At 39.2% G+C, this 11873-nt stretch overlaps 1 protein-coding gene across 11 annotated transcripts in view; it reads left to right on the top strand.

The window, feature by feature from the left end:
• The window catches only part of ralgapa1 (Ral GTPase activating protein catalytic subunit alpha 1), a 311644-nt gene that overhangs the window by 239470 nt on the left and 60301 nt on the right, over positions 1-11873 (top strand). For all 11 annotated transcript variants that reach the window (XM_043697833.1, XM_043697826.1, XM_043697822.1 and 8 more), the window contains one exon: positions 5593-5720. In XM_043697833.1, the coding sequence (XP_043553768.1) occupies positions 5593-5720 (128 nt within the window). The remainder of the gene's footprint in view (positions 1-5592; positions 5721-11873) is intronic.

The raw sequence follows: 11873 nt of genomic DNA, 5'->3' as shown, positions 1-11873 counted from the left end.
ACTTGACACCGACATTTTTTACAAACCCACCGACTCCCACAGCTACCTTCCCCCACCCTCCTCCCTGACCTATCATCTCCATCCCACCCCCACTCACCTACTGTACTACATGCTACTTTCTCTCCACCCCCACCCTCCTCTCATTTATCTCTCCACCCATCAGGCACTCTGCCTCTATTCCTGATGAAGGGCTTTTGCCCGAAACATCGATCTTCCTGCTCCTCGGATGTTGCCTGAACTGCTGTGCTTTTTCAGCACCACTCTAATCTAGAATCTGGTTTCCAGCATCTGCAGTCCTTGTTTTTACCTAGACAAAGGCATTGGCAGAGATGACATGAGAAGTGATTCAAATGGAGAAAGAAACCTACACTGCTGTCTGAATCTGCACAGCTTTAATGTTCCAAATGCAATAAGAAGGATAGAAAGGGGGCAAGAGAGGAGGGGAGTGGTGTTTTTGATTTAGGTTAACATTATGGTTGTGCTTAGGTCGAATAATCCTGGGAATACGTCCAGGGAAGTTATTTGCGTGGAACTGAGTATGAAGAAAGGGATGATCACCTTATTGGGATTGTACTATAGACTTTCCAGTAGTCAGCAGGAAATTGAGAAACCAATTTGTAAAGAGATCTCAGTTATTTGTAAGAATAATAGAGGTGGTTATGGTAGGGGATTTTAACTTTCCAAGCATTGACTGAGACTGCCATAGTGTTAAAGACTTGGATGGAGAGGAATTACATCCAATTCCAGCTTCTCCCCCTCAAACTGCAGGGTGAATTTTGTCATAATGTGGTCACTGCCCCCTAGGGGTTTCTTCATCTTAAGCTCCTTAATCAAGTCAGCTTCATTACACATTTTCAAATCCAGTACAGTTCCCACATGGGCTCTACCAGAAGCTGCTCCAAAAAAAACCATCTTGCGCACATTCCACAATCAGCTACCAGCCTGATTTTTTTAATCCACCTGCATATTAATCTTCACAATGATTATTGTAATATTGCTTTTATTACATGCCTTTACTATCTCCTAATTTATTTCTGTCCCACATCCTGAATACTACAAAGAGGCTTGTACTCAACTCTCTGATTTTATTTCCCTTTTCTGTTCCTCAACTCTACCCACACAGATTCTACGCCTTCCGACTATATATCGGAATATAGATATTCTTGGTATCAATTTAATTTTGTTTCTTAGTAGCAAGGCAACCCTGTCCCCTCTGCCCATCTGCGTGTCCTTACGATAGAATGTGTATCGTAGAATTGAATATTTAATTCCCAGCCCTGATTCCCTCCGTGATAGCCACAACATTGTATCTGCCAGTTTCAATTTGTGCTACAAGCATATTTAACCTCATTTCATATACTGTGTGCATTTATGTACAACACCCTCAGTCCTGCATTGATTATCTTCCCTCTCATAGTTGTCCCCTTAATAGCTGAGTCTGAAGTTAAATCCCTGACCCTTTCCATACTTTCTGTCCTATTACTTGTTTTGGAACCTTTAACAACTTCTACTGAGGCCTCCGCCCCCTCCTTTAATTTGTCCTTGTAACTGAGACCTCGCCCCTCCCCACACCCCACTTGTAGACTTGGGTTATGTTCCTGCTGAAGAGGAAACAAGGCATACTTGCAGCTTATGTGAAGTCATGTACATAAAATTTACAAAAAGGGACTTAATATGAGTCATGGTTCGATAAGACTTTGATAGATTTCAAAAGGTCACTCAATAGTAATTCTATAGAGGAATATATCATGGACTTTAATAGACTTTTATATGCAATTACAGAAATTAAATTTGGGAATTCTTTGTTCTGTGGTTTCTGTCAAATATTTGGATTAAGCTACTGTGTCATAAATGGGCAAGCTTCTGCTTTTAACTGGAGTTGGGTTCTCAAATTGAAACACAGCAGTGATCTTATAGTGGAACAAAGAGAAAGTCCTGGGCATTTTTATGACATATATTGATGTTTTATGGGGACATACTGCACAACTTGGACAATTTGTAACAGTCAAAATCAAAGGGGCATTTAAGATTATAAGTCAGTCTTCGGGTACTTTTAAATATACTGGCTTAGATATGAATCAGAATAGGCTTGAATGAACAGTTATATCTAGAACTAGGTAAATTGAGCAAGATAATTACAGAAAGATGATCTTCCAACTGAAGAAGAAACAAATCATTAATATGCATGATTGGATAGTTAAACTGGCTGTTTACTCAAACCAGGTCAGGCGTATTGAAACTTAGATGATGAAACACACTGCAATTGAAGTGCTGAGGGCAAATAGAATATTAAAGCATTTAAATTTGCAGAAACGTATATTCTAGTTTCAAACCCTGGGTGACCCAAAAGACATGAAATCAATCTTTTTATAAAACAAAGAACTGTGGGTGCTGAAGATCTGAAACAAAAACAAAAATTGTTAGAAAATCTCAGCAAGTCTGGAAACATCTTTGAAGAGAAAACAGAGTTAACATTTCTAGTCTGGTGATCCTTCTTCAGAACGAGAAAGAGAAAGTGGAAAGTATCCTTAGGCCTGATAAAGGTTAGGTTAAATACTTTGAAATAATTTGCATATAAGGCATGCTCATAAGAATTTGTAGTAGTTCACTGTAGGATAATGCATATTCTACAAAGACCTTGCTTACATAAAATAAATATTAAGAGGCAAAAGGATCAGCAAGATAAAATGAATCTTGACGCCAGTTACTAAATTGTCAGAATTAATTACAGACAGGAAGCCTGCCTTGAATAAATTATTGAAGGTATGGAAGAGAGACATTTTGTATTGTGATGGGTTATATGAAATATGAAAAGACAGTTCTCTTCAATTTGTTTTGTAATTGTTTGAGTATCTTACAATGCTTTTTGAAAGCAATAAGATGAGTCTGTGAAGGCGTGTACATGATATTGCTAGATATATATATATTATATATATTTTAAAAAAGTGAAGGATGTTGTTTAATTAAGCACCTTGAACATTTATGAAGAGAGCCAGTTGGGATAATGGGTGATCGATAGAAGGCTAATGTAATGCTATAAATAAACCCATTTCAAGAAATTGGCACCTGGTTTTGTACTTTTCCATCAGGCTTAAAATCCATTTAATAGTTGGAGGTTGACTGAGAGTGATCAGGGAATTACAAAAGGAATAGTCCCTTTAGAATGCTGAAAGGATTGTTTGGTCACATCGCACTGGAGGTGGCAGAAATTACAAGGGGTGATCCATCGAATATGAAAGCAGCTGAGGTGAAAGTTGATATCAAGGGGAGTCTTACTGGGAAGGGAGGGAAAGGAAGGGAGCAGTAGTACTTGAACAAGATCAGGCACACTGGGAAGGAATCCATTGGCTTTTTATTCTTTCATGAAGCATGAATATCCATAGCTGGGTCAGAATTTGTTATCGAGAAAGTGGTTGTTGGCCTCCTTGACATTCTGTATTTGGTACAGGGAGATCTACAGTGCCATTAGGGAGGGAATTCCAGGATTTGACCCCGCAACACTGAAGGAACATGATATATTTTCAGGTCAGGATGGTGAGTGGCTTGGAGGGAGTTTGCAGGTAGTCGTGATAGTGTTCCCACGTATCTGGAGCCCTTGTTCTTCTCGACAGTAATGGTAAAGGCCTTGGAAGGTGCTGTCTAAGGAACCTTGGTGAATTTCTATTAAAGTTGAAGAGAAAGGAAGACACCTTGGAAGCTAGGATGTCAGGAAGTGTAGTCAAGGTAAATGTAGGAGTCCATGGGCTTGTAGTGAAATTTAATTGTAAACTCAAAAATGAAGACTGAGAAGTAGGTTAAAAGGTCGGCACAAGGGCTGAAGGGCCTCTACTGTGCTGTACTGTTCTATGTTCTAAGGGATGGAAAAGTCTGAGATATATCAATTGCAAAGAAAGTCAGTGAATTTTTAGAAATTCTTTCATGGTATGTGAGCATGGCTTGCTTATTTTGTTTCTCCCTGAAGGTAGTGGTGAGCTGCCCTCTAAACTGCTGAAGTCGCTGATGTAGATACATCTCTACAGTTCTGCTAGTAAAGAGTTTGAGGATTTTGGCCCAGTGACAGTGAAGAAACAGTGCTAAAGTTCCAAGCAGGATGGTGTGTGGCTTGGAGTGGAACTTGCAGGTGGTCATCTTCCTATGCTTCTCTTGGCCTTCTAGGTGGCACATAATGTATGTATGGAAAACATTGTCAAAGTAGCCTTTTTTGAGCTGCTGCAATGCATCGTGTTTTGTACATACAGCTGGTGGTAGATTGGTTCCCAGTCAAGCTGGTTATTTTGTCCTGAATGGTGCAAATTTCTTGTGTGTTGTTAGAGCTGTCCTCTTTCAGACTAAACAGTATCTCATCACATTCCTCACTTCTACATTATAGATGATGGGCTTTGAAGAGTCAGGAGCTATGTTGGTTACTGCAGATTTCCCAGCTTCCTGATCTATATTGGTTGGATTTTTTTCTAGTCCAGGATACAAGAAGGAAGCAGCAACAATGTAGTCATCCCTGTACTAGAGAGATGAGGGAGATGTATGTATTAAGAATATTCAAGGAAATTCTACATATCCTGCAAAAGGCAGCCATATTAGAACCTGAATGGACTCGCAGCAAGTTTTCTTTTGGAGGAAGTGAATGGAGTTGAAAGACAAATTGTTCTATCTGAAAACAGTAGGGAGGCAGTGATAATGCCACTGGACCAGCAATCCAGGGGATCAGGCTAATGCTCTTGGCACATTATTAGAAAGCAAATGTTGAAATGGTAACTAAAAGTTAGCCTAATGATGACAGTGAAACTCTTGTTGATTTATCATCAAACTTCATCTGGTTCAACAATGCACATTAGGGAAGGAAATCTGTCGGCCTTGCCTGATCTGACCTTCCACAATGTCTGCAAAAGTCGCCTAGCAAACCTCTCAGTTATGTCAACCTGCTACAAAACCTAAGAAAAAGAATGAAACATTTGGATAACTTAGCATTGACCTAGGCACTCAGCTGGCAACGCTGCAAAGTCCTCTGCACTAACATCTGTTTGTGCCAGTGCTGAGACTTTCACAGCTTTTTCTCCCAGTACCTAGGTGCTAACAATTTTCTATTTCCCGATGATATTACATTATTACATATTGTTGCCTGACATTGACACTCTGGTATACTTTATCCTTTGAAAGTAACTTGTGATTTATTGCTCTCAGTCGTCTCAGTTGCTGGTTCTGGCAGTATTGTTGGAAAGGTTTTAAGGAGCATATTAAAAGCAGTGGAATTCGAGCTTGAAACCAAGAGAGCTGAAAGCACTGCCAATAATGGTAGACCAAGTAACATTAGGGATGATCAAACCGGTAGAGTTAAATGAGTGCAGAAATCCACAAGAACTGGTGAAGTATAGAGATGGAGAAGGGTGAAGTACATTCCACTCAAATGGCCAATAGAAGCAATTGACTTAAATTAGATCCTATTATCATTTTTCAGTCACTTTTTTAACATTTCTTTCTATTAAAGTGAAGTTAATCTTTTTTTTAAAACAATGCAGAAATCTTGTGTAATTTAATTGCAGTGATATGAGATAACTCATTTGCTAAAACTGAACCAAATAACCTTCTTTTGAACAGATACCATTTTTTGGCCCACTCTTTGATGGTGCTATTGTGGATGGGAAAGTTCTACCAAATCTAGTCCGAGCTACAGCAATCAATGCAAGTCGAGCACTAAAATCATTAATTCCACTGTATCAAAATTTGTATCCTTTTTGAAAAATGTCTTCCTTTTCTTTTTGTTAAAATGTCGTTAGAAGTTTCAGAAAACCTCTTAAAATGGAATTACAATTGCAAGATATTTTCCTTTTTAATGCCTCTGCTAGTATTTGGGAGAAGAATCCACACATTCAGTTTGTTATTTTTGAGGGGGGGATGAAGGTAAGTTGCACAAATACATTAGCAAGATGTCTCTACAAGAAAGAAAGGTAATTATTTATCTTCTATAACAAAGTTTGTAAGAAGATTTGTAGCTCGGGTGCTCGTTGTTGTGGTTCTGTTCGCCGAACTGGGAATTTGTGTTGCAGACGTTTCGTCCCCTGTCCAGGTGACATCCTCAGTGCTTGGGAGTCTCCTGTGAAGCGCTTCTGTGATTTTTCCTCCGGCATTTGTAGCGGTTTGAATCTGTTGCTTCTGGTTGTCAGTTCAGGCTCTCCGTTGCAGTGGCCGGTATATTGGGTCCAGATCGATGTGCTTATTGATTGAATCTGTGGATGAGTGCCATGCCTCTAGGAATTCCCTGGCTGTCCTCTGTTTGGCTTGTCCTATAATAGTCGTGTTGTCCCAGTCGAATTCATGTTGCTTGTCATCTGCGTGTGTGGCTACTAAGGATAGCTGGTCGTGTCGTTTTGCGGCTAGTTGGTGCTCATGGAAGCGGATCGTTAACTGACTTCCTGTTTGTCCTATGTAGTGTTTTGTGCAGTTCCTTGCATGGGATTTTGTACACTACATTGGTTTTGCTCATGCTGGGTATCGGGTCCTTCGTTCTGGTGAGTTGTTGTCTGAGAGTGGCTGTTGGTTTGTGTGCTGCTATGAGTCCTAGTGGTCGCAGTAGTCTGGCTGCCAGTTCGGAAATGCACTTGATGCATTCTAACGTGGCTAGTCCTTTGGGTTGTGGCATGTCCTCGTTCCGTTGTCTTTCCCTTCGGCATCTGTTGATGAAATTGTGGGGGTATCCGTTTTTGGCGAATACATTGTATAGGTGTTCTTCTTCCTCTTTTTGCAGTTCTGGTGTACTGCAGTGTGTTGTGGCCCTTTTGAACAGTGTCTTGATGCAACTTCTTTTGTGTGTGTTGGGGTGGTTGCTTTCGTAGTTCAACTACATAGTGAACTACGAAAGCAACCACCCCAACACACATCTTCTATAACAAACATAGAGGAACCTTCTGAAAGTATAATTGTTGAAAACTAACTTAGTCCGTGATGTAATCTGATAAAGTTGAAAATTTACAAACGTCATAGAGGATTTGAGATGCAGAAAAATTATATAGTTATATCGAGATGTCAAGTCTTTCTGAATCCACATTTAGTATTTATTATGCTGCATCTTTTTAAAACGTAGTATGTAAGTAATGAATAGAAGATCTGCTTTGCTTCATGACAGAAGAGACTATATATTTTGGTATTATGTTAATATTTAGTATGTCAGTTTTTCGGTTACTTTAAAATTAAGTACACAAATTACAGATAATGAGCCAGATCTACCTAATAAATAGTTCTTGTCTTAAAATGAGAGTTCTTAGCAAGGCTCCCATTTAGTAAATCTTTGCTTCAGTCATTAACCAGCTGGGAGCATGATTACTCATTTCGTTTCTAAGCTTCACATTATAGACACTATAAATTCAGTGTAACCTCAGAAATCAAAGTTCTTATTTAAAATCAGATTTTGTTTGGAACAGATTTTACAGGTGAAGTAAATCATTACTCTTTTTGCTGTGTTTGACTTTCACTTCTACCACTTAAATTTCTTATGAAATGCAATTTGTTTGTAGCTTGAACTTTATAATCAGCCTGTTAGAGAACAGGAGGATGAAGGCATTTTTGACTATTTCCAGCAGCATATCACCAATGTGACAGCTTGTTTATTCAATCCAGGTTCAATTACTGTTCAAAATTTCTGATTTTGTCAGAACTGGAAAAAATTAGAGTGAGTGAACACTCAAGTAACATGAGGAGTAAGGGGGACAGAATAAAAGCAAAATACTTGATTGGGTAGAAGGCAGGGAAGGGTAAATGATTAAAAGGCTGACATGTCTGGGTAAAAGCAGTGGTTTTAATGGGGAAAGTAACGAAATGAGATGAGTCAAGAGGGATTGTGAATGGGAATCACAAAATGATCACCATCAGTTGCTGTCACAAACAGAGATTATGGTGAAATTGCTGAACTCTGTCCAGAAGATTGTAAAGTACCAAAGAAATGGGCTACAGTTGCTCAAACTTCATGAATGTTGTTGGATCTAAGAGGCTGAGGTTAGAGTGGGAGTGGAACAGAAAATTAAAATAAGGATCAGCAAAGCTTAGAGTCTTATTGGGTGATTGAATTTGTAACTCAAAGTGCTCACCTGATTTTGTGTTTGGTCTCCACAATTTAGAGCAGACTGAGTCATGAGCAGTAAATATATTGTACCATACATTAACAGTTCAAAAATAGTTATTGTAACTGGAAGACATTTTCAGATCATGAGTGGTGGGGAGGGAGAACATAAGATGACAGGTGTTGTATCTCCCACACTTGCATGGGAGGGTTCCATGGAAAAAAGAGCAAATAAGTGAGGAGTGGAGCAAGTTGTCGCAGAAGGATTAGTCAAAATGCTAAGAGACAAGGCAAAAGCAGTGTATTTGGTGAAAGCAGAAGCTGAGCTGTTGAATGTATGGGCTGATGGATTAAAGGCGAGGATAAGCGGAACCCTGTCTTGGCTCTAAGGGGTGATATGGGGAGGAAGGATCAGAGCAAAAATGGAAGAAATATAATGGACAACCCTTTCAACTATGGTGAACAGTCATCCCCAGTTAAAGAAAAAGACAAGACATCAAAAGCATTATCAGGGTCAGCAGTAGTGTCAAAACACGTGACGGAAAATGTATTACAATCCTTAAAGAAAGTGGGATATGGGGAAAGTTGTCTTATTCAAGATATTGATTAACAGCCTATCCCCAGTATTGGATGCATAGAAGTTGAGAAAGGGAAGGGTCTAAAATGATTAATGATAATTGGGATCAGAGTTGGAGCTTTTCAGTTTGGGACAGCAACAGAAAATAAGACAATTGAGTTAGTACCTATCTGTTCACAAGTTCTGTAGTTATTGCTACTACTTTTATTTGTCTTAAGAATCTGTGTACATCTACCCAAAACCAAAATTATGATGAAACAAAGCAGGTGGAAGTCATTGATATCCAGTGCATTTTTATATTACTGTGCAGTGATAGCACTCGTAGAGCCTACAGTCAAGTAGAAATGCTTCAAAATTGAAATGATAAATTTCATATTAAACATTGACATTTTAACTTCAATTGATAGCATTATGTTATCAGCATCTTGTAAATACAACCTGCAGATTCAATTGCAGTTAGCTCATAGGTGAACTTCGAGTAATTATAATCTTGAAATAATTAAGTTTAACACTTTCACAGCATTTCTAGAAAGCAAGAATCAGTATTTTCATCTAATAATTTGTGTGTAATTCAGCTCCATTTCATTTTAGTAGTTGATGAACATTTTACAAATGGGTGCTGACATGTTGCATTGATCAAGATTCTATAAATACATTTTCTCATGCAGACTGAACAGCTAACTACGACACTCACTGAAGTGTGCAAATTCTATAGGTATCAGTTAGATTTTTTACTCCACATTTCTAAAATGACACAAAATGTATTTGAAGCACAGATAAATACGACTTTAGCCAAAAACATTGATTTCACTTCTGAAGGATGTTCTCTATCAGTGTCAGAATTTAAAGAACTTAAGATTGATTTGTATTCTGGTTATGCTGTATAGCTCTTCTTACACTGTGCAGAAATATTTTTTACTTTGTATAAAGTTTCTAATAAAATAATGTTCTGATTTATGCCAAAAGCCAGAGTTGGCTAGTCAAATTCAGCCCTTGGTCAAAGGATCATAAAATTCCTGTAGTTTGGAAAGAGACTATTCGGCCTATTGACCCAACATCCAAAAAGCATCCCATCCACACCCAGTCATCCACCCTATCCCTGTAACCCCACATTTACCATGGCTAACCCACTTCGGGAAACATCCCTTGACACTACAGTCAATTTAGTCTGGTCATTACTATCTGACCTGCACAGATGCTCCCTGACCTGTTGATGGTAAGGTTCCCTTCCACCTACCTAACCTGCCAACATCCCACAGGCTCCTGCTGCGCTGCTGACAACCATTGTTTCATTGGCAACAAATGTCACATGGCCTCTTTTCTGTCAACCCCAGCAGGTCAGGCATCCTGCCAGCAACCAGGAAGTAGAAGAGGTGCCCGTCAATGAGCCGAGGGTTGAGTTATTTAAATTTTTAAATTATTTTGTCCTGATGAAAGCACTTCTGTGAACCTTTTTCTCCCTTGTGAACAATTTATTGGCTTGATAATGTAGTTATGGTTGTGATGCATTACTAAGGTCAAGAGAAGTAGAACCCCAAGAAACAAAAGACCAAAGCAAGGAACAAGAACTTGCATAACCTTTTCTTGTTCCTTATTTGTAATGCAAATTAGATTGTTTTGTATTTATTCAAAGTATGAATTAAAGTCCAGTGGGGTAAATCACCAGAGAATATGATAGCTAAAAGCATAATTTCTGCTCCACCTTAGATTATCCTTGAGAAAACTAGAAATAACAACAGAAAATATGAATTGCAAGTATAGCAATGAACTTTTAACAGAGAAAGGTAAGTCAGAGCATCCATTACCATTCAGTAGAACAATATCATAGGAGACCACTTACCAAACAAGTCGGTGATTTAAAAATGAGATCCAGCAATTCCACTTACTGAATCTTTTTTCTGTAATCCTGCATTTTTCCTACAAATATTTTCTCGGTTCCTATTTTGGGTAATGATGCAAATTTAACAATAATTGTCTATGAGTCAGTATGTTCAAAATCCAAATCAGTCAGATATGTTTTTCTGATGTTAGTTTGTCTGCAAAGCATCTAAATCTGAGCCCTGCAATTAGCATCCAATCTGTCTTTGAAACAGTTTCAGTATTTATTTACTCTGTTTAACGCCTTGATTATTTAAAATACCTCTAATAAATCTCTTCTAATATCTACTCAATAGAGAACAGCCCAAGTTTGTCATGGAATCTGACTGTGCAGAAGGAGGTCATTTAGCCCATTGTCTCTGTACTGGCTCCCTAGAGCTACCCAGCTAGTCCCATTCTCCACTCAAATTTCTGTAACCTTCTAAATTCATCACTTCCAAATATATACCCAGTTCTCTTCTCAAACCTCCTGTAGAATTCACCTCCATCACTTGCCTAGGCAGTGCATTACAAATCCTAACAACTGTGAGTAAAGATTTTTATCCTAATCTCATACCTAGCTCTCTTGCTAGCAGTCTTGAAATTGTGACCACTTAGTTACTGACATACCAACTAGTGGAAACAGAATATCCTCCTTTATCCTGTCAAAATTGTTTGTAATTTTGAACACCTCATAAGGTCACCTCTTAATTATAGAATCCCTACGGTGTGGAAGCAGGCCATTCAGCCCATCAAGTCCACACCGACTTTCTGAAGAGCATACCAACCAGACTCCATTCCAACACTATTCCTGCAATCCTGAATTTGCCATGGCTAATCCACTTAGCCTGCGCATCCCTAGACACTCTGGCAATTTGGCATAGCCCATCCGCCTAATCTTTGGGCTAGGGGAGGAAACCAGCACAGGGAGAATGTGCAAACTCCACCCAGTCAGTCACCCAAGAGTGGAATTGGACCTGGACCCCTAGCACTTTGAGGCAGTCGACTAACCACTGAGCCACTATACTGCCCATTTTGAACATACTGCTTGATTAGCTTTTCTTAATCTTAAGACCATAAGACCATAAGACATAGGAGTGGAAGTAAGGCCATTCGGCCCATCGAGTCCACTCCGCCATTCAATCATGGCTGATGTGCATTTCAGCTCCACTTACCAGCATTCTCCCCGTAGCCCTTAATTCCTCTAGACAACAAGAATCTATCAATCTCGGCCTTGAAGACATTTAGCGTCCCAGCTTCCACTGCACTCCGTGGCAATGAATTCCACAGGCCCACCACTCTCTGGCTGAAGAAATGTCTCCGCATTTCTGTTCTGAAATGACCCCCTCTAATTCTAAGGCTGTGTCCACAGGTCCTAGTCTCCTCGTCTAA

The sequence above is a fragment of the Chiloscyllium plagiosum genome, chromosome 10, assembly GCF_004010195.1.
Source record: "Chiloscyllium plagiosum isolate BGI_BamShark_2017 chromosome 10, ASM401019v2, whole genome shotgun sequence".
NCBI lineage: Eukaryota > Metazoa > Chordata > Chondrichthyes > Orectolobiformes > Hemiscylliidae > Chiloscyllium > Chiloscyllium plagiosum.
Note: the sequence above shows the minus strand (reverse complement) of the source record. Positions and strands in the feature narration are given on the sequence as shown.